Genomic DNA, 22,006 nt, shown 5'->3' with positions numbered 1-22,006 from the left:
TTTATTGTAGTTGTATTCAATGTATAATGAATATGGGGGAACTGTCATCTTCATGATGTTGAATCCTACTCAAGAATATGGTTTGTCTTAAAACCATGACTAGTTCCTCAGTCTTACTTAAATCTTTTGGTGTTGTTCTAGAGATTTTCTTTTACCATATAGATTTTACACACTTCTTGTTAAGTTTACTTCTGAGTATTTTATTTTTGTATTGCTATTATAATGGGGTCTTTTCTTTCATTATATCGTCTTACATGTTGTTGTATATGATAGTATTTATATCAACTTTAAAAATAAAATAGCCAGTTACCATACCTGCAAGATGAGTTTATTTGGGAATAGCCAGAGGAATTACAATTTAGGAGATGCAAGCTATGGTGGACCATAGGCAAATCCAGGGAACAAAGGAGGGGAGCTTACTTTTATAGAGAAAAGTGGGGGGGAGGTTGGAGGGACTGTTCTAAACAAAAGTTTACTGGAGGAAAGTAAGAGTTCAGGGTGGCAATGGCTTCTCATTGGCTGGTCTGTTGCTGGGCAAGGAAAATCTTCCTTCCTGAAATAGAAGACTTCCTCTTGTTTGGTAAAGTAAGATACAGTTCTTCCCACGGGGCATGAAAATAGAGGCCAGTGCATGCAAACAATGGAAAGTGATAGTAGTGAGAGCACCTTCTACAGGCCCTCTCAACTCTAATTTTAGTTGAGGTTTTCTTTAATTTTCATATTTATTTCTATATATTCATTTTTACTTGGCTAATTTATTGAATTCTTTCCTTGCTTATAATGTTACAGTTTTTAGGCTTAGTTATTATAAACATTTTAACATTTATGTTTATTAATTTTCTTCTAATACCTTTTATTTATTTTATTGTTCTTTAACATTTTAAGTTAAATGATTGATTCGCTCATTTTTTAATTTCTATTTTATTTATATAATAATTTAAGTCTGTGAATTTTCCTCTAAGCTTTGCTTGCTTTATATTTTATAGGATCTAATCTGTAGTACTTTTATTATAAATGTTTCTAGAAATTCTGCAATGTTGTTTTGTGTTTTCCTTTTGACTCAAGTATTGTTCAAAGCAGTATTAAATTTTTTTCCAATGGAAGGGTTTTTCAATTTCTGATTTTGTCAATACTTATAACTTTATTGATTTGTGATCAGAGAAAATATCTGTAGTTTATCTAGCTATCTACTTTTTGGTATTAATTACTTCTTTTGCTGTTGCCAAAGTCATATCATTAAAAATATATTCTTTGGGCACCTGAAAGGAAAATATATGATCTACTTTCAGAGTTTAATATATTGTCATCAGATATATATCATTAATTATGTTGCTTATATTTTCTATACCTTTGATCTGTAATGGATTGAGAAAGGTTAATTGAATTCAACAAATTCAATGTGTTTCTATTTCTCCATGTATCTCCTGTAATTTCTGTTTTATGAACTGATTTCTTTTTTATTTGTTACTTATATATTTATCATTGTCGTGTCTTCATTTAAATCACACCTTTGCATTATAATATGTACCTTTTTATCCTATTTGATAAATTTGCTGAATTTCTCCTTATTTGATAATAAGAGCATCATTTTTTTTTGATTAGTCATTTTCCTGTTATATGTTTGCCCACCTTTTATTTTCAACATTTCTGAACAGCTTTGTTTTAGATGTGTTTTATATAAAGTGTAGAACTAGACTTTATTTTGCGAGTCAATTTTAATATATTATTCTTTTAATAGATAACAGAAAAATTTATATTTATTATTATGGTAAATATATACAGTCTGAAATGTCATATTATCTTCTGTTTTGTTGTTTTTACGGTTTTTGTTTACTTTTTATATTTTTTCTTTTTTGTATATAGTTGTTTTATTATTTAGGAAGATTTAGGAAGTTAATAATTATAACTTTATACAGTACTCTTAGTTCTATGTTTCTTTATATGGTATCTATTGATACTCTATTAGAAGAAATGATAAAATGTTTCCTTTTCCTTCCGTGATTCCATTTCTTTTGTCTCCAACCTGATATTTGCCAATAAAAATTATCTTTGTAGTGTGTTTATCTTATACTTTTAAATATTCTCATATTTATATTATTTGATTGGTCAGCTTTAAATTATATCTGTTCATTCTAGTCATTAAATATAAGGCAATCAACAAACTTTCTCAATTTTGTCCTTCCTATTCTAATTTTGTTAGTTGCACCAATTCTACCTAATCAGAGAAAATAGCATTTAACATTTTGTCTATCACCCCAATCCTCACACTTTTTTGCCTTAATTTTGTTATTAAATATATTCAAAACACTCCAATAGTCCTTTTGCCAGTTTCCTCAGATATATTTTGATTCATTAACATTCATCTTTTAGTTCATTCCTCTGCAAAAACTCATGGGAACAATATTTCCTGTGTTCTTACAATTTCAAAATTGTTTGCAAGCTTTAATCTTGGAAGACAATTTGACTGGATATGAAATCCTTGCTCCCAGTTTCTTTACATGTGTCTCTTGTAGGTATTGCTCTGCTGTTTTCTGGAATTGAATGTAAAAATCTGAATTTTTGCCTGGTTGCTCATAGGATTCTTTTTTTAGTCTTTAAAATCCAGCAACTTTACTGATATGTGTCTCACTGTTGACTATTATAGGTCAATTTGTATGGACTCAAGTCTTTTTTCCCCATTTTGTATGACTCTAAGTTCTTATTTTTAAAGTGTTTGGCATAGTGTTTGGCCATAATGTTCAACTTTTCCATAACAACATTTTTCTGTTGAGTTTATTACTTTATTATTAAATTTAAAATTTTCTTTGTTTTTTTTTCCTTGGGTCTGCCACTTTTAAAATGTATCCTTTTATTTACTTAAAAATTTGCATATAGTAAAATTTACTCTTTTTTGGTGTATAGTTCCATAACTTTAGAAAAATGCATATAGTCATGTAACTACCACTAGAATCAAAGTTCCCCTGGGCTGATTCTTATATAGTATCCTTTTATTGATGCTGTGTAAAATCCTTTTTAAAATTACTTATCATGGAATGAGCTGGATTTTCTTGGATCTTATCTTTGCAGGGTGCTTCTGTTAGGGTTTGGGGAGGACATGCTGAGCAGCCTTCAGATTCTTCCTTCACCACTTTCACAGAGTCAAACTACTTCCTGTTTGAATGGCTCCTCTGAGTCTTTGTGTTACTACCCACTGTGAACTATGCTAGGTCCAAGAGGGCTTCTTCTGCCCTTATTCCCACATTTTCTGCTACAAATAAGAGAGATATATATTGCATTTTATGTGATCCCTTCACCTTCAGGATGTATATTTTTGTAGTCATTTCCAGAGATCTGTCACTGCTGGCCATCTTGTTATTCTCTGAACTTCTTTCTGCCTTTCTCCCTGTGTGGTATCTACTAACTCTGCTGATCCTGGGTAACTTCCATGTTTTTGGAGTCTGTGTACAATATGTCTTCTAGTTTTGCTAAAAATTGTGCAGTTTTTGTTGTTGTCATTAACTGTGTTGCATTTGCATGTTATCTGGGAGGAGAAGAGAGACAATACTGTCTCACACGGCCCTGTTCTTACTGGAAGTCCTTCCTTTGACTTCCCTCATCACTGCCTTTCCCTCATTCCCCTTCCTTGGCTCACACATTAAGCACTGGAATCCCTCATACTGCTAACCTCTCTTATTCCTACATCTCTTAATTAAAGCATGTATGAATACTTCCTGTTATATCCTAGACCTCGTCATCATTTTCTAAACATATAATTTCAAAGTTGATCCATTTTTTCCTGCTATCCTTTTGGCTTGGAATGCTCTTTTATTCTTTCCCTGATTAGTATAGTCTTGTTCATACTTTATGACCTAAAAATGTATATTAACTCCTTCAGGAAACCTTCCTTGACACCTCCTCAGGATGAAGCAGAATTAATCTCTCATCTATGCTTCCACAGTACATTGTGCCATTTTTAGTGCACTTATTTTGTCGTTTTCAATATTTACATATTATCAAGCCAGTGAGTATCCCCTGCATCTACATATTGACCTGTCAATACAGAACTTTCAAATCCTGGGTTTCTAGGACTCTACTTACAACTCTCCGATGATGGTCAGCACATACCTTCATTTATCTCATTTGATTTTCCACTGTTCAATTGAGGGGTATAATATTTTGAGTCATCTAGGTTATCTAGCTTTTGCTTGCTAAGTGATTTGATAATTTCAAAGCAGTTTTACTATTCTTAGGATGTAACTGGAACTCCTCTAGAATTGGAGCATTCACAAATTAAAAAAAGAAAAACTCAGTAATCATTAATGGAAGTTATTCTGCATTCCAGGTGATGCAACTGTGACAATAGCTCACAGATATACTCCCAAAGAACAACTGAAGATCCATACACTGCTGGCAGATGTTATCGTAGTAGCTGCAGGTAAGTCTTTAGTGGCTGTTATTTGGTGAAATGTCATCAGCAGACTAATTCCTGCCCTAATTGCTGACATGTCTATAAGAACAGCTTCTTGGGAGACTTAGGTATATGTAGGGACTGACTTCCTTCTGTCTCTTGGCAATCATCATATTGGTCCATTATACCTATGTTAGCATTCATCACTTCATTGTGGAAAAACAAAACAGCCTTTGGAATGACGGATTAAGCACAAGAATAAATGTGTACTTTTACAATTACTTTGACAGACATGATTGGTTCTAAACATGAATAAGTTATGGGGAGACTGATAGGAAATGCTGTTGAAAGAGTAGCCAGGGCTAGCTCACATAGGACCTTGTAGACCCTGTAAGGACTTTCATATAAGCCAAAGATGGCTGTGAGCAGGAGATTGACATGATCTGGCTTATGTTTTTAAAATATTATTCATACTGTGTCAAGGGGAATTGAGTCTAGAAGAGCAGGAGTAGAAACAGAGAGAACAGTTATTGCACTTCTACTTAATGGATCTAGGTTTTTCCTTAATTTGTTTTATAATCAAACATACAAATTAATTCTACCCTTCATTTCTATCTTTACTCTTGCCACATAGCATTTCTACATTGCAGATAATTGTGACTCTTGTTGTTTTATCCAAGACTAGAATGGGAGCGTTTTTCATTTTGTTTATCAATTAGATGTTATTGGTAATTTCTAGGCTTTACACTTGATTTGCTGAGTATTTACAAACTATGAAGGGTGGGTAAAAGTTCCAGAAGAAATTGAGTTTGATGAAGAGAATAATAATAGTTTAAATTAGTTTCAACCAAGTTTAATTCACTTTTTATTATAATATAGGCCCTTCTCTGAAAGTCAGAATATATATGTGATGATTCCAGGTGGAGTAATTTGCCTCTTCATAGAGTAAAAATAGAAATATTCTCTTTTCAAGAAGTCACCAGTAAGCTGGTAAAGCTAAGCACATTTCCCATTTTTCTGAGAAATTATATTCAGATGATATCAAGTGCAAGTTTTTGAACTGGGTTGACATAAGTAAGACATCAGATGTTTAGAGAGGCAATACAATTTTTCAGACCACAGGTCAACATTAAGTAAAATACTGCTGTAGCAGCTGATATACTCACAGAAGACAAATATTGGGTTGGCCAAAAAGTTGATTACGGCAAAGCCTAATGCACTTTTTTGGCAAACCCAATGTTATGTTGACTTCTTTTTATTTATTTATTTATGTATTATTATTATTTTTTAATATTTATTTTCTTATTAGTCATCCATTTTACACACATCAGTGTATACATGTCAATCCCAATCGCCCAATTCATCACACCAACTCCCCCAACCCCCGGCCGCTTTCCCCCCTTGGTGTCCATATGTTTGTTCTCTACATCTGTGTCTCAATTTCTGCCCTGCAAACTGGTTCATCTGTACCATTTTCTAGGTTCCACATATATGTGTTAATATACGATATATTTTTTTCCCTTTCTGAATTACTTCACTCTGTATGACAGTCTCTAGATGCATCCCCATCTCTACAAATGACCTGACTTCGTTCCTTTTTATGGCGGAGTAATATTCCATTATATATATATACCACATCTTCTTCATCCATTCATCTCTTGATGGGCATTTAGGTTGCTTCCATGACATGGCTATTGTAAATAGTGCTGCAGTGAACATTGGGGTGCATGTATCTCTTTGAATTATGGTTTTCTCTGGGTATATGCCCAGTAGTGGGATTGCTGGGTCATACAGTAGTTCTATCTTTTGTTCTTTAAGGAACCTCCATAGTGGCTGTATCAATTTACATTCCCACCAGCAGTGCAGGAGGGTTTCCTTTTCTCCACACCCTCCCCAGCATTTGTTGTTTGTAGACTTTCTGATGATGCCCATTCTCACTGGTGTGAGGTGATACCTCATTGTAGTTTTGATTTCCATTTCTCTAATAATTAGTGATGTTGAGCAGCTTTTCATGTGCTTCTTGGCCAACTGTATGTCTTCTTTGGAGAAATCTCTATTAAGGTCTTCTGCCCATTTTTGGATTGGGTTGTTTGTTTCTTTAATATTGGGCTGCATAAGCTGTTTATATATTTTGGAGATTAATCCTTTGTCACTTGCTCCATTTGCAAATATTTTCTCCCATTCTGAGGGTTGTCTTTTTGTCTTGTTTATGGTTTCCTTTGCTGTGCAAAAGCTTTGAAGTTTCATTAGGTCCCATTAGTTTATTTTTGTTTTTATTTCCATTACTCTAGGAGGTGGATCAAAAAAGATCTTGCTGTGATTTATGTCAAAGAGTGTTCTTCCTATGTTTTCCTCTAAGAGTTTTATAGTGTCCTCTTGTACATTTAGGTCTCTAATCCATTTTGAGTTTATTTTTGTGTATGGTGTTAGGAGGTGTTCTAATTTCATTCTTCTACATGTAGCCATCCAGTTTTCCCAGCACCACTTATTGAAGAGACTGTCTTTTCTCCACTGTATATCCTTGCCTCCTCTGTCATAGATTAATTGACCATAGGTGTGTGGGTTTAACTCTGGGCTTTCTATCTTGTTCCATCGATCTATGTTTGTGCTTTTGTGCCAGTACCATATTGTCTTGATTACTGTAGCTTTGTAGTATAGTCTGAAGTCAGGGAGTCTGATTCCTCCAGCTCCATTTTTTTCCCTCAAGACTGCTTTAGATATTCGGGGTCTTTTGTGTCTCCATACAAATGTTAAGATTTTTTGTTCTAGTTCTCTAAAAAATGCCATTGGTAATTTGATAGGGAGTGCACTGAATATGTAGATTGCTTTGGGTAGTATAGTCATTTTCACAATATTGATTCTTCCAATCTAAGGACATGTTATATCTCTCCATCTGTTTGTATCATCTTTAATTTCTTTCATCACTGTCTTATAGTTTTCTGCATACAGGTCTTTTGTCTCCCTAGGTAGGTTTATTCCTAGGTATTTTATTCTTTTTGTTGCAGTGGTAAATGGGAGTGTTTCCTTAATTTCTCTTTCAGATTTTTCATCATTAGTGTATAGGAATGCAAGGGATTTCTGTGCATTAATTTTGTATCCTGCAACTTTACCAAATTCATTGATTAGCTCTAGTAGTTTTCTGGTGGTATTTTTAGGATTCTCTATGTATGGTGTCCTGTCATCTGCAAACAGTGACAGTTTTACATCTTCTTTTCCAATTTTTATTCCTTTTACTTCTTTTTCTTCTCTGATTGCTGTGGCTAGGACTTCCAAAACTATGTTGAATAATAGTGGTGAGAGTGGACATCCTTGTCTTGTTCCTGATCTTAGAGGAAATGCTTTCAGTTTTTCACCATTGAGAATGATGTTTGCTGTGGGCTTGTTGTAAATGGCCTTTATTATGTTGAGGTAGGTTCCCTCTATACCCACTCTTTGGAGAGTTTTTATCATAAATGGGTGTTGAATTTTGTCCAGAGCTTTCTCTGCATCTATTGAGATGATCATATGGTTTTTATTCTTCAATTTGTCAATATGGTGTATCACATTGATTGATTTGCATATATTGAAGAATCCTTGCATCCCTGGGATGATGATCATGGAGTATGATCCTTTTAACGTGTTGTTGGATTCTGTTTGCTAGTATTTTGTTGAGGGTTTTTGCATCTATATTCATCACTTATATTGGTCTGTAATTTTCTTTTTTTGTAGTAACTTTGTCTGGTTTTGGTATCGGGATGATGGTGGCCTCATAGAATGAGTTTGGGAGTGTTCCTTCCTCTGCAATTTTTTGGAAGAGTTTGAGAAGGATGGGTGTTATCTCTTCTCTACATTTCTGATAGAATTCACCTGTGTAGCCATCTGGTCCTGGACTTCTATTTGTTGGAAGAATTTTAATCACAGTTGCAATTTCGTTACTTGTGATTGCCTCTGTTCATATTTTCTATTTATTCCTGGTTCAGTCTTGGAAGGTTATACCTTTTATGAATTTCCCCATCTCTTCCAGGTTGTCCATTTTATTTCCATAGAGTGCTTGTAGTAGTCTCTTAGAATGCTTTGTATTTCTGTGGTGTCTGTTGTAACTTCTCCTTTTTCATTTCTAATGTTATTGATTTGAGTCCTCTCCCTCTTTTCTTTTTTTTTTTTTTTTGCGGTATGCCGGCCTCTCACTGTTGTGGCCTCTCCTGTTGTGGAGCACAGGCTCTGGACGCGCAGGCTCAGCGGCCATGGCTCACGGGCCTAGCCGCTCTGCGGCATATGGGATCTTCCCAGACCGGGGCACGAACCTATGTCCCCCGCATCGGCAGGCGGACTCTCAACCACTGCGCCACCAGGGAAGCCCTCCCTCTTTTTGTTGATGAGTCTGGCTAATGGTTTATCAATTTTGTTTATCTTCTCAAAGAACCAGCTTTTAGTTTTATTGATCTTTGCTATTGTTTTCTTTGTTTGTAGTTCATTTATTTCTGCTCTGATCTTTATGATTTCTTTCCTTCTGCTAACTTTGGGTTTTGTTTGTTCTTCTTTCTCTAGATCCTTTAGGTGTAATGTTAGATTGTTTATTTGAGATTTTTCTTGTTTCTTGAGGTAGGCTTGTTTAGCTATAAACTTCCCTCTTAGAACTGCTTTTGTTGCATCCCATAGGTTTTGGATCATCGTGTTTTCATTGTCATTTGTCTCTAGGTATTTTTTGATTTCCTGTTTGATTTCTTTAGTGATCTCTTGGTTATTTAGTAACGTATTGTTTAGCCTCCATGTGTTTGTGTTTTTTACGTTTTTTTCCCTGTAATTGATTTCTAATCTCCTAGCGTAGTGGTCAGAAAAGATGCTGGATATGATTTCAATTTTCTTAAATTTACTGAGGCTTGATTTGTGACCCAAGATGTGATCTATCCTGGAGAATGTTCCGTGTGCACTTGAGAGAAAGTGTAATCTGCTGTTTTGGGGTGGAATGTCCTATAAATATCAATTAAATCTATCTGGTCTATCGTGTCATTTAAAGCTTGTGTTTCCTTATTAATTTTCTGTTTGGATGATCTGTCCATTGGTGTAAGTGAGGTGTTAAAGTCCCCCACTATTATTGTGTTACTGTCAATTTCCTCTTTTAGAGCTGTTAGCAGTTGCCTTACGTATTGAGGTGCTCCTGTGTTGGGTGCATATATATTTATAATTGTTCTATCTTCTTCTTGGATTGGTCCCTTGATCATTATGTAGTGTCCTTCCTTGTCTCTTGTAACATTCTTTATTGGAAAGTCTATTTTATCTGATATGAATATTGCTACTCCAGCTTTATTTTGATTTCCATTTGCATGGAATATCTTTTTCTGTCCCCTCACTTTCAGTCTGTATGTGTTCCTAGGTCTGAAGTGGGTCTCTTGTAGACAGCATACATATGGTCTTGTTTTTGTATCCATTCATCAAGCCTGTGTCTTTTGGTTGCAGCATTTAATCCATTCACATTTAACATAATTATCGATATGTATGTTCCTGTGACAATTTTCTTAATTGTTTTGGGTTTGTTTTTGTAGGTCCTTTTCTTGTCTTGTGTTTCCCACTTAGAGAAGTTCCTTACATTTGTTGTAGAGCTGGTTTGGTGGTGCTGAATTCTCATAGCTTTTGCTTGTCTCTAAAGCTTTTGATTTCTCCATTGAATGTGAATGAGATCCTTGCTGGGTAGAGTAATCTTGTTTTTAGGTTCTTCCCTTTCATCACTTTAAGTATATCATTGCACTCCCTTCTGGCTTGTAGAGCTTCTGCTGAGAAATCAGCTGTTAACCTTATGCGAGTTCCCTTGTATGTTATTTGTAGTTTTTCCCTTGCTGCTTTCAGTGAGTTTTCTTTGTCTTTAATTTTTGCCAATTTGATTACTATGTGTCTCAGCATGTTTCTCCTTGGGTTTATCCTGTATGGGACTCTATGCGCTTCCTGGACTTGGGTGGCTCTTTACTTTCCCATGTTAGGGAAGTTTTCGACTATAATCTCTTCAAATATTTTCTCGGGTCCTTTCTCTCTGTCTTCTCCTTCTGGAACCCCTATAATGCGAATGTTGTTGGGTTTAATGTTGTCCCAGAGGTCTCTTAGGCTGTCTTCATTTCTTTTCATTCTTTTTTCTTTATTCTGTTCTGCAGCAGTGAATTTTGCCATTCTGTCTTCCAGGTCACTTATCCGTTCTTCTGCCTCAGTTATTCTGCTATTGACTCCTTCTTGTGTAGTTTGCATTTCAGTTATTGTATTGTTCATCTCTGTTTGTTCTTTAATTCTTCTAGATCTTTGTTAAACATTTCTTGCATCTTTTCGATCTTTGCTTCCATTCATTTTCTGAAGTGCTGGTTCATCTTCACTATCGTTATTCTGAATTCTTTTTCTGGAAGATTGCCTATGTCCTTTTCATTTAGTTGTTTTTCTGAGGTTCTGTCTTGTTCTTTCATCTGATACATAGCCCTCTGCCTTTTCATCTTGTCTATGTTTCTGTGAATGTGGTTTTTGTTCCACAGGCTGCAGGATTGTAATTCTTCCTGCTTCTGCTGTCTGCCCTCTGCTGACTTCTTTTTAGAAACACTTGGATTCACATACCAGTCTCAGGATTTGGTGAGTAGAGAGGAATTTGAGTGGTCGTCCTTGTTCATCTCTAACTTTAGACAGAATGAAATTTACACTGTCTTTAAAAGGTGCTACTTGACTTCAATGTTACCAACTTGTAATGACTATTTCACAATTGACCTTAGTTCCCATTTATCAATTATAACATTGAATGAATATTTTCTTTTAGTGGGGAAAAATCCCTCAGTGTACATTCATACTCATGTTATTTTCTTTGACAAGAAATGACAAATGGGTGATTAAAATCCTCTTTCAAGAACCAATGATATTTTTTTGTGACTAAATCAAACCTTAGGTCCCAAGTATGCATGTGAATACTATCATCATCCTTGAGTTCCTCCTACAGAGTCATTGTGTGCTCCTTTGTAAAGGCCTAAATCAGCACTGAGTACAAGGTGTTAAAAATAAGACAGGGAAAAGAAAAAGGAAAATAAAGGAAGAGAAGGGAAAGGAAGGACCAAGGCTATATAAAATGAACAGAAAATGAGTCACGAGGTACTCAGGCCCCTAGGGGTAGAGACAGCATGGAGGCTCTGTACAGCAGCCATCCTGCTCAGAGTATCCTCTTACCACCAGAGTGCGCCAGTCAGGTGTGTAGCTACTTCAGACAGCCAGTTGGCCGCACACCATCCTAATTCTGACCTGGAAGACATTTTGAACAAAAGCAGTGCAAACAGGTCTTGCTCCCATCTTGTATTCTAGCTCTAAAGCCTCTAACTAGATAAGATACAAAGGTATTCTGAATGCTGGAAGACAGCCCTGCACAAAGCCCTGCAGTCATTCTGAAGAAATACATATTTGGATAATGGGAAATTTCAGGGTAGAAAATTGAGAATTTATAAGAAATAACTAAAGATTGCTACATTTCCACTTCCTTAATAATCACCTGGAGAATTTAAATGTAAAATATATAAAGGTAAATTACAGTGAAATTATATAGAAAGCAGGAGTTAATGTAAAAAAGAAATTCTATATAACTGGACAATAGGAATGAAATATTAACTAAAATGATCACATCGTGCATTATGTGTGGGAAATAACAAACACAATTAGCAGTGGGTATTAAAGAAGGAGATAGAGGGGCCTTCCCTGGTGGCGCAGTGGTTGGGAGTCCACCTGCCAATGGAGGGGACGCAGGTTCGTTCCCCGGTCCGGGAGGATCCCGTGTGTCGCGGACCGGCTGGGCCCGTGAGCCATGGCCACTGAGCCTGCGCGTCTGGAGCCTGTGCTTCGCAACGGGAGAGGCCACAGCAGTGAGAGGCCCACGTAACCCAAAAAAAAAAAGGAGTTATCGATCTAATGGCAGAGATAGCTGGAACAGGGAGGGCTGGATCATTGTCATAACTAGGATGTCAGCATATATTGAAGCAGTCCCATCTAGAAGTCAGGAAGAGTAGAGGAGGAGCAGTGCGCGATGTATCAGAAAGATTAATGATGTCTGATAGATGACAATACAGAATGTATTGACGAAATCTCAGAATGGGCTTGAAGAAGAAAAATGTAAAAGAGGAAATCATTGTGTGAAGATCCTGGGGCATTAATAAAATTAACTTATATTAATATTAATCTCACCCCTTCAGTTTCTCAAATTCCTATAGTCCTATGCTTATAGATTTAACTATGTATCACTTACTTTTTAAGCATCTACTTTCAAAAATAAAAAATTGGGCTAATTTAGAAGCTTGAATCTGAAAATCAGATTGTCAAACTGTATTTAGAAATAAGGAGCTTCAAGTCTCTACTTATAGCTACCTCTGAGTTCACAGAGAGCATGAATCTGCTTCTAGGACATTTTCCTGTATCATGTTTATAGCACTTAACACCTGTTTATGGTTGTTGGTCACCTTCACAAGATTATAGCAGGAACAGGACTGTTTGTTTTGTTTTAGCTTTTTTTCTAAGCCAAGTGCTTAGAACAATATCTGACACACAGTGGGTGCTCAATAAATGTGCGCTGTATTCATTTTGAGATTACAACTGGAGCAAGGACTTCTTCAAATTGATATAAACTTAGATGATAAATTTTTAAGAATAATTTTATAAAGATGGAATCATTCGTCTGAGATGTTGGTTGATTCACTTAGTGATAGCATTATTTTTATGACTACTAAGCATACCTACTTTGTCATTGTAAAGTAAATTGATAAAGCCATAAAAATGAAAGATTTATTTATAAAAGAATAGTTCTTATCCTTAAGTGGATGAATGGACTGATTTGATTTGGAAGATTAAGGTTAAGAAATTATGAGCAGGATGAAGAAAGTAAAGAGACTATTATAGACATCTAAAATATAGTAAGAAAGGGGAAAGGTGGAGGGGAGGGATAAATTAGGAGGTTGGAATTAACATATACACACTACTATATATAAAATAGGTAATCAACAAGGACTTACTGTATAGCACAGAGAACTCTACTCAATACTCTGTAATAACCTATATGGGAAAAGAATCTGAAAAAGAATATATCTATATATATATATAGATATATATATAGATATATACAGATATATATATAACTGAATCACTTTGCTGTACACCTGGAACTAACACAACATTGTAAATCAACTATACTCCAATATAAAATAAAAATTAAAAAAATAAAATAGGGGAAGGCTAAATTGGCTTTGTGTAAGGCTAGTGATAAAGCAGGGGAAACTAGCCAGAATAAGGCACTAATTCTGAGAGTGTGGTGGAAGACCTTTGGTTGGCCTTTATCTCATGCTTCCAGGAAACTGGGGGAAATCTTCAGTTTGTAAAACTTCTAGGAATTTTGATTATCCAGGCAGGATAGGCACTTTTTTCCCAGACATTGTCCAAAGGACCCTCCACCCATCTGAGTAAACTCTGTGGAATTGGCTTCATTCAGAAGATAAGCTGCTGAGTCAATGCCACTAGCATATTAACTTCTGAATGCAGAATGTCATAGTGATAGGTGATGTTTTGTCCACTAAGCTCTCCCCACCAGCATGATGAATGAACCTTCACAATCATAACTGAAGCGTCTCTATTGCAACACTTTCAATGACAGACATTGTAATATAAAACAGGATAAATGGGTAATTCAGTAATTTGGAATATTCATACTTACTCGTCATAAAATGCAAGGTGACCAACCAACTTCTTTTCACTGCTTCTCCCATCATATTATCAAGTTTTAGACACACTCCCATTACACATCATCCTACTCGGAGTTTTCCCTCTGTTAAATTACCTCCTCTTGGAGCCAGGTTAGTAATTTTCAGGATGCCGGAACACTGAGAAGTTCCAAGGGGTGGGGCGTGGAAATACTCAACTCCACCATAGGCAGCTCATGCAACTCGGGAGTGGAACTTGCTCACTTACAGCCCTGGGTGCTTCCTGAGTGGATGCCAGCACATTTCATGGTCTCACTAAAGCTATTGTTCCTCCCATATCCTATTTCTCATTCTCCATCTTCTCACCTTTAGCCTCTGCTTCTCCATTTAGAATTCCTTCCTGCCTTCCCAAATTTGTCATTTATATTAGTTTTTTCAATTATTTTCAATGGTATAGAGTACTGTGAAAGCACAGGCCTTGCTAGAGTAAGAATTCCAGAATTTAACTCCCAGTTTTGCCACTTGCTAATCGTATAACCTTGTCAAGTTATCCCATCTCCCTGAGCCTCAATCTCTTCGGTGTGAAAAATATGATAACCTCTAACAATAGTGTTGTTAAGCCAGCCAGTCTGTGTAAAGAACATAGCACAGTGACTCGCAAATTACAAATACTCAATAAATGTTATATGCTAATTTTTATATGCTAGTCCTTCTCAGGCCATTACATATATATATATCTGAACAATAATTTAGAAATAATAAATCAGTTGATTATTAAGCTACAACTTTTTTTTTTGCGGTACGCGGACCTCTCACTGTCGTGGCCTCTCCCGTTGTGGAGCACAGGCTCCGGATGCGCAGGCTCAGCGGCCATGGCTCACGGGCCCGGCCGCTCCGCGGCATGTGGGATCTTCCCAGACCGGGGCACAAACCCGTGTCCCCTGCATCGGCAGGTGGACTCTCAACCACTGCGCCACTAGGGAAGCCCTAAGCTACAACTTTTATATAACTAAATCAATGTACTTTTTGGTTACTTTTGATACTAACATAGTATCAATGTTTACTAGTCTTCATAAATGTAAATAAATTAATCTAAGATGTGACTTATGCATGAGACCAACTTCATAAAAGCGTTATTTTCACTTAAGATTTGTGGCTTCTCATGATGCTCAGAGCTTTGCTCATAGCTGTGTACTCTGTTGTCCCTGGATGAGTCCCTTGTTGCCTCTCTCTCTTTTGGAAGTCTGACTTTGCAAGGAGCTGGGGGAGGTGGAGGCACTTCGGCTAAGGGGTTTGTTATCTCAAGCCTTTACCCACCCTCCCAGTCTCCCTCTCTCTCCTCCTGCCTCCTCCCCGTCCCCACTCCAGTCCCCACAATCCATCCCCAAATGAGATACCACATAGGCAAAGCCTCCCTGGTCTACAATAAGTAAGCTTCATCAATGTATAAAGAGGGCGCTTGCTTATTGATTCTTTCGCTTGATGTCAGTAACATATCCCTAAGGTAAAAACCTAGGAAGCATGGACAATAAGAGGGGAAAGACCCATAATCCCAGCCAAAGCCAACCACAGCTAACAATTTGCTGTTTGGCCTTCCGCTATTTTGTATTCGTATGGAAATCTAAATATTTACAATAGTTCTTTCACCTGGTGTGTACAGTTTGTATTTTAGGGCTCCACACTGTTTCTCATAAAATGCATTATTCTAAAACATGATTTCTTTCTTTCTTTTTGGCTGCGTTGGGTCTTCGTTGCTGCGAACGGGTTTTCTCTAGTTGCGGCAAGCAGAGGCTACTCTTCATTGTGGTGCACAGGCTTCTCATTGTGGTGGCTTATCTTGTTGCGGAGCATGGGCTCTAGGCTCACGGGCTCAGTAGCTGTGGCTCACAGGCTCTAGAGCACAGGCTCAGTAGTTGTGGCACACGGGCTTAAGCTGCTCCATGGCCTGTGGGATCTTCCCGGATGAGGGCTCAAACTCGTGTCCCCTGCATTGGCAGGGAGATTCTTAACCACTGCATCACCAGGGAAGTCCCCAAAACATGATTTCTAATGACTCCATAGTATTCTATATGATGAGCATACTGTAATTTATTTATTCAGCTCTTGATTGTTGGACTTTTAGATTGTTCCCAGTTTTTTACTATTATGAATATTGCAGTAAACAACTGTAATCATCTTTGTAAATACCTAACATTATTTGCAAAAGGGACCTTTAATATTTATTATATTGGTGTTAAGTTTTTTCTTTGCTTATGAATGGTTACTTGTATTCTCAAAACCAAAATTAACATTTAAACCTTTGTGAATAATAAAAGCTGTATATGTGTACATAGTATTCATATATGTGTATATAATATTTCATGCCTTACATGTGTGTAATTAAACAGCTTTAACATATACAAAATTAATATATGAGTATCATTTGTAACCCATTCTCTAGGCCTGTTGTTACAAATAGGTACACTATGAGGCTTTAAGGATACACATACAAGAAGATGGTATTCTGTGGGGTAAAGAGAAAGGGACTAGAATATGAGGCAGGGTATTGTAGTAGAAGAAGCTTGCCTTTAAAGTAAGGAGGATCTGGGTTCAATTTCAGTTTTAACCTTAAAAATCAGATTTAACTCTCTGGACTTCATTTTCAACTATTATAAAATGGAGGTAATAATACTAGTGGTATAGTCTGCTATAAGAATTAAGTGCCTAGCACATGATTGCTACTAAATGAATGTAGTTTCTCTTCCCTTCAGTCTGTCATGTTATGACTCTATGACTAATACTACAGTATGCTTTAAATGAAAATATACAAAAAATTGTCATTTAGCACTAAAGGGCTTATTTAAGTTGCTGGTACCTTAATATATATGCTGTGAAAGGTGTATATAAACTTTTACTCTTATATTTTTCCTTGACCCATGTTATCCTAAGCAAAAACATTCCCCCCAGAATAAGCATCTGGAAGCATCCCAAGGTTTAATTTCTTTTTCTTCATTTACTTGAGACCCATATATATATATATATATTTCAGCTTGTTATAATTGCATGGACTTATGCAATCTTTCATCTCCAAGTGTTTTCATTTGATAGTATCAGTACATGATAAGCAGAGACTGATTTTTTTTCTTTGGAGATTCTTTTCTTACACATATATATACTTCCTAATTTTCATGAATAAAGCAAGTGTCCATAGCAGTATCCAAAAGAACTTCTTTGGTAAAGAGCAATTAAATCAAAGACCTTTCTTTATTATGAAGAAATACAGATTTCCTTTGAAGCGTGTTTTATATTGTTAAATGATATGTTGTTTATACTTAATTTTACTTGGTTACCTATATGTATATCACAAAGGGGAAAGGCCCTTTCAAGAAATGTCTCTGGCCATTGTTACTATTACTCTGTTATGTTTTTATGGCCAAGTCTTTAAGAAATTTATATTGTGAAATATTTAAAATATGCATAAAAATAGCAAGAAAACAATGTTAACACCTATATAACCATCAACCAGATTTGTTAGACCTGAATATTATGTATGTTTTCAATTCTACATGCTGTACATTTCTGCAACTTGTTCTGATTAGCATTACGTTTTGGAGATTTGCTCATGTAAATACATGTAGCACTAGTTGTATAATACTCAGTTGACTATCCATTTTCTGTTGATGGATATGAATGTTATTTCCAATTTATTGCTATTATAAACAGTGCTGTAGTGTAGAAGTCTGTACGCATTTCCTTGGGTTCATTCGTTTTTTGAACAGATACTAATTTTGCCACTACATATATTAGGGCCTACATCAGGTCTGGAAAACAAAGATACATAAATTATAGTTTCAGCTCTTGGAAAATTTAGAGCCTAGCAGAGGAGAAAGAAGTACAAACAAATTAGGGTAATACAGTTCACTGACATAGTATTAGAGGTTTGTGTGTGTAGATATGTATATGTCTGGCTATCTAGGAAGAGAGAAACAGAGAGAAAGAGAGACAATACAGAGAGAAGAGAGAGAGGCAGAGTCCAAGAGAGACAGAGACAGAAAGACAGAGACAGACAGAGACAGAGAGAAAGAGCCACTGAGGAGGAGTGACAGCTGTGTTTCACTGACTCTGAAGATGAAATGATTGAGTGGGTCCCATCCCACAGAATGAACAGAAACTCCCTGGGAAAAATGAAAGGGAAGAGGACTTTTGGTAGATTAAAGCTATAAAACACTATGCATATATCAAAAAATTTTTAACTATTTCAAAATGATAGATGCCTGTCTGCGAGTGGTGAAAAATGAATTTGAGCATCTGAGAAGGACAAGACAGCAAAATAAATGAAAAGATTTGGATTTTATCCTGTAGGTTATGGGTAACCTTTAAATAGTTGTAAACGTTGGAATAGCATGATAATATTTAAATTTTAGAACAGTTACTCTGGTAGCCCCTGGGCAAGGATGAGACTGGAAGTAGCATTGATGTGGTTCTAAAACTAATACAGGAATAGTTGAAAATCAAACAGAGACACAGAAAGCAGACTAGAAAGACTTTCTGGCTTTGGATCCTGGGCAGATGGTGTTACCAGTAACAAGGAAGAGCATACAGGAAGGAAGCAAGGTTTGGGCGGTGGGGGAAGATGAGAGGGTGGGAGGTGATGATGAATCCCATTTGAACTTGTTAAATTTGAAACACTCATGGTATATTCAAGTGGAGAAGTCCAGTAGAGGATTGAGGTCTATGGATTTGGGGTGAGGGAGAAAGCTCTAATCTGGAGTGATAGGTTTGGAAGTCATTAGCATCAATGGTACCAGACACTGAGGCATGGATAAAACCATGAGAGTGAGTTTGTTTATACAAAACACTTGTTTATACAATCAATGCCATTCGCCTCCTCTTTTATTATTTTGTTACACTTCAAAATTCACAATGTAGTGCTTGAGAGGACTTTTCTACTTTAAATAAAGATACCCAATATTGTCCCATGTAAGCATGATGTATTTAAATTTTATATAATATTAAGGTATATTTTATGCCTTACATGAGTGTTGTTAAATAGCTTTTTTAAGAACGAAGCTGTGTGGATTGGCAGTCCTGTCAGGTCTGACGCTTATTGGTTGGTGTAAGTTCCATATGTTTCCTTTTTGCCTCTGCATAACCAGTGCTAATGAAGGATGGCCTATTCTTATTGCAGCATTCACTTTGAATAATTGTGTAGGAAAAATATTGTGGTTTTTTTTTCTGAAGCTCTGCTGTTTCATACTTGTTGTTCCCTTGTAACTCCACTCTTTATCATCTTTGCAAGTACTTTTTGAGTAACATGAGAAAACATCTTTGGGAAAACAAAATACACCATATAGTAGAGGCAAAATTATGCTTTAAAAATAGAATGATTGTCTTAACTTCATAAATGTTGAATTTTTCCACATATAAACTTAAGCATCATTAATAAATGTTTCTCACAGCTTTTATTTTCTGTTTGAGCTTGTGTTTCTGGTATGTGCCTAGTGGACTTGTCATGATCATCCTTTATCCTTCAATGCATTTGATTTCCATTATATGGCTTGGCTAGGTTTCCCAGTTGACTTGCTTTTTCCAGCCTCAATTCTCACAGACTATTGTATCTTCATATAATTTTTTTCACCAGAGAGCCTGGTTATAGTAACCATGTATTTCTCATGCTTATTATATAATTATTTTAATGCTTTGTAAAACAAGAACAAATTATTTTTTCAGTTCTTTATGGTCTGATTTCTGAGGCTGGGCTGCTTAATTTTTGCTTGAACCATCTATTGACTTAAATTCATTCTTATTTTTTAAAAACTAGGACCTGAAACAAAAGTTCTACATACTTTGGATATGCTCTATAGATTTTCCTGGCCATTTAGGCTGTTTTTTTTCCTGGTCATCCAGTCTATTTTTTTCTATTTATTATTACCCCTCTGCTGTCTATTCAACTCTCTGGAGGGTCTGGTCAAGGCAGACATGGGTATGACATTCAGAGTCTACATGCTAGTAGGGATTAAAAGCCCTCTACCCCTCTGTTAGCAAATTATTCTCTCTGCACTAAAAACCAATAGGTTCTAGGGTATCTAATCCATATTGAATAAAGAGTGGTGCCTAAAGCCGTGATATTTTCCTTGGTTATCAGCAGATGATTTAAAATCTACTCTACAGCTTCTGTGCCCTTTTGAATATGTCCCTTGAATATTATGACTCACTTCAACAAGTGGCTCCAATAAATGCTATCTGGACTACACTGAAGAGGAGGTTTAAGGCATTTTCTTTTTACCATGCCTTCAATGGACTTACCTCTTTATAGTTTGTTAATTTTTTAGTAGCCCTTACTTTATATGAGGCTGTATCAAGTCATTGTTCATAGTCATTTTTAGACCCATGTAAGGCATGAAATATGCCTTAATATTATGTAAAATTTAAATACATGATGCTAACATGGGGTGACAGTGGGTGCCTTTATTTAAAGTAGTAAAGTTTTCTTTCAAGCATCACATTGCAACTTTTGAAGTGTAACAAGATAGTGACAGAGGAAAAGGAGAATGGCAATACAGAGGACCTAGATGAGATATGTGATGAGTAAAGAACAGTACGGATTACAAGTGGGACAGCACTGAAGGTGACCACATTAGGGGATAGTATTGATGTTACTCCTACTGCATTGTGACCTCCAGTGGCCAGGACCATGTCTTATTTATCGTATTTCTTGTACCTCATGAAGAATCTTACTTTGGAAACTAGAAAACTCACTGTTAAATGAATAAACTTCCTTCTTTAGAAGTCAGGTGCTTATCTTGGTTTAAGGTTTTTTCCTAAAACTTGAAAAAAGCCTTCATCGGGGCAGATGATCTCTTCAGGATCCATTCAAACTTAGATTCTCCTTAACACCTTATTTAGGGCTGTTCCACTTCCCGAAAGCTTAATATAGCATTGCATCAACACCATTGACTCTGAGTTTACAGGTGCAGAATTCAAAGGTAAGGTAGGGAGAAGGCAGAGAAACGGCTGAGAGGTGATGACTGTCTTCAGTGAAAGAACGAGAAAATACCATTGCTTTACTTTCTCGTGTGGGTAGCAGTATGAGCCCTTCTTTGGTGAAGTCATCATTCCTGCAGTACATTCAGATTTGTGGTATTGCTGAATGTCTCTCCCAAATGTGTGATGACTGGCAGAAAGTGAAATTATTTCATTAGATCTAGAGTCAGTCATTACTAGTTGTGGCTTTGCAATAACACCGCACATCTAATTAAAATTCAGGAAGCTATTTTTTAAAAAAAATTCAGGGATGAAATATCACACATCAATGCTTGTGTAATAATCTATACAGAGGTGGTGTTTGAAATAGGCTATGGAGAATCTGACTGTGCACCTAGCTACCTGCTTTAGGTGTGGCTTTGGTTCTGAAGGAGGGCAACGAGGAGGGAATCACTGTGTTGCCATAGATCTCCTCAGGCAGGTTTCTGTGAAAGTCCTTTCTTCTCACCCATGTATATATTCAGAGAAATGTTTCAGGCTCTGGCTCTCCATCTTTCACCTAAATGCGTTTCTTCTGTTTCCTCCCTAATTTATTTCTGACTTGGTTACTTAATAATTGATTATTTTAGAATGACGTACCTTTGTTACAAAACTTGAGCATTAATGAGTAACTATGCATGGATTTGGGCTTTATGACTGTGGTTGGAACAAATTTAAATAAGTCATAGGTCTTCTCTGAGTGTGTAGATTGCAGCCAGTCTGCTCTTAGTATCTTCCTAATGTGTGCCCTTTCAATCAAGATAGAAATCAATATCAGGGATCACATTTACGTTGCAAAAAAAGGGCAGTTGTATTTCCATCATGTTTCTGTTGTATGTGTCTCATAATTCATACTTAAAGTTATTTTAAAGATAGGCAGGAAGACTCTTTGTCTCTGTAAAACACACACACACAAAAAACAAAGGACACATAACATACATCTTTCACA

The 22,006-nt window shown here is 36.2% G+C and overlaps 1 protein-coding gene across 1 annotated transcript in view; it reads left to right on the top strand.

The window, feature by feature from the left end:
- The window catches only part of MTHFD2L (methylenetetrahydrofolate dehydrogenase (NADP+ dependent) 2 like), a 139,428-nt gene that overhangs the window by 60,513 nt on the left and 56,909 nt on the right, over positions 1–22,006 (top strand). Inside the window, exon 6 of the mRNA XM_007463214.1 lies at positions 4,322–4,414. Coding sequence (XP_007463276.1) covers positions 4,322–4,414 — 93 coding nt within the window. The remainder of the gene's footprint in view (positions 1–4,321; positions 4,415–22,006) is intronic.

The sequence above is a fragment of the Lipotes vexillifer genome, unplaced genomic scaffold, assembly GCF_000442215.2.
Source record: "Lipotes vexillifer unplaced genomic scaffold, Lipotes_vexillifer_v1.1 scaffold872, whole genome shotgun sequence".
Lineage (NCBI taxonomy): Eukaryota > Metazoa > Chordata > Mammalia > Artiodactyla > Lipotidae > Lipotes > Lipotes vexillifer.
This window is presented reverse-complemented; position numbering and strand designations above follow the sequence as displayed.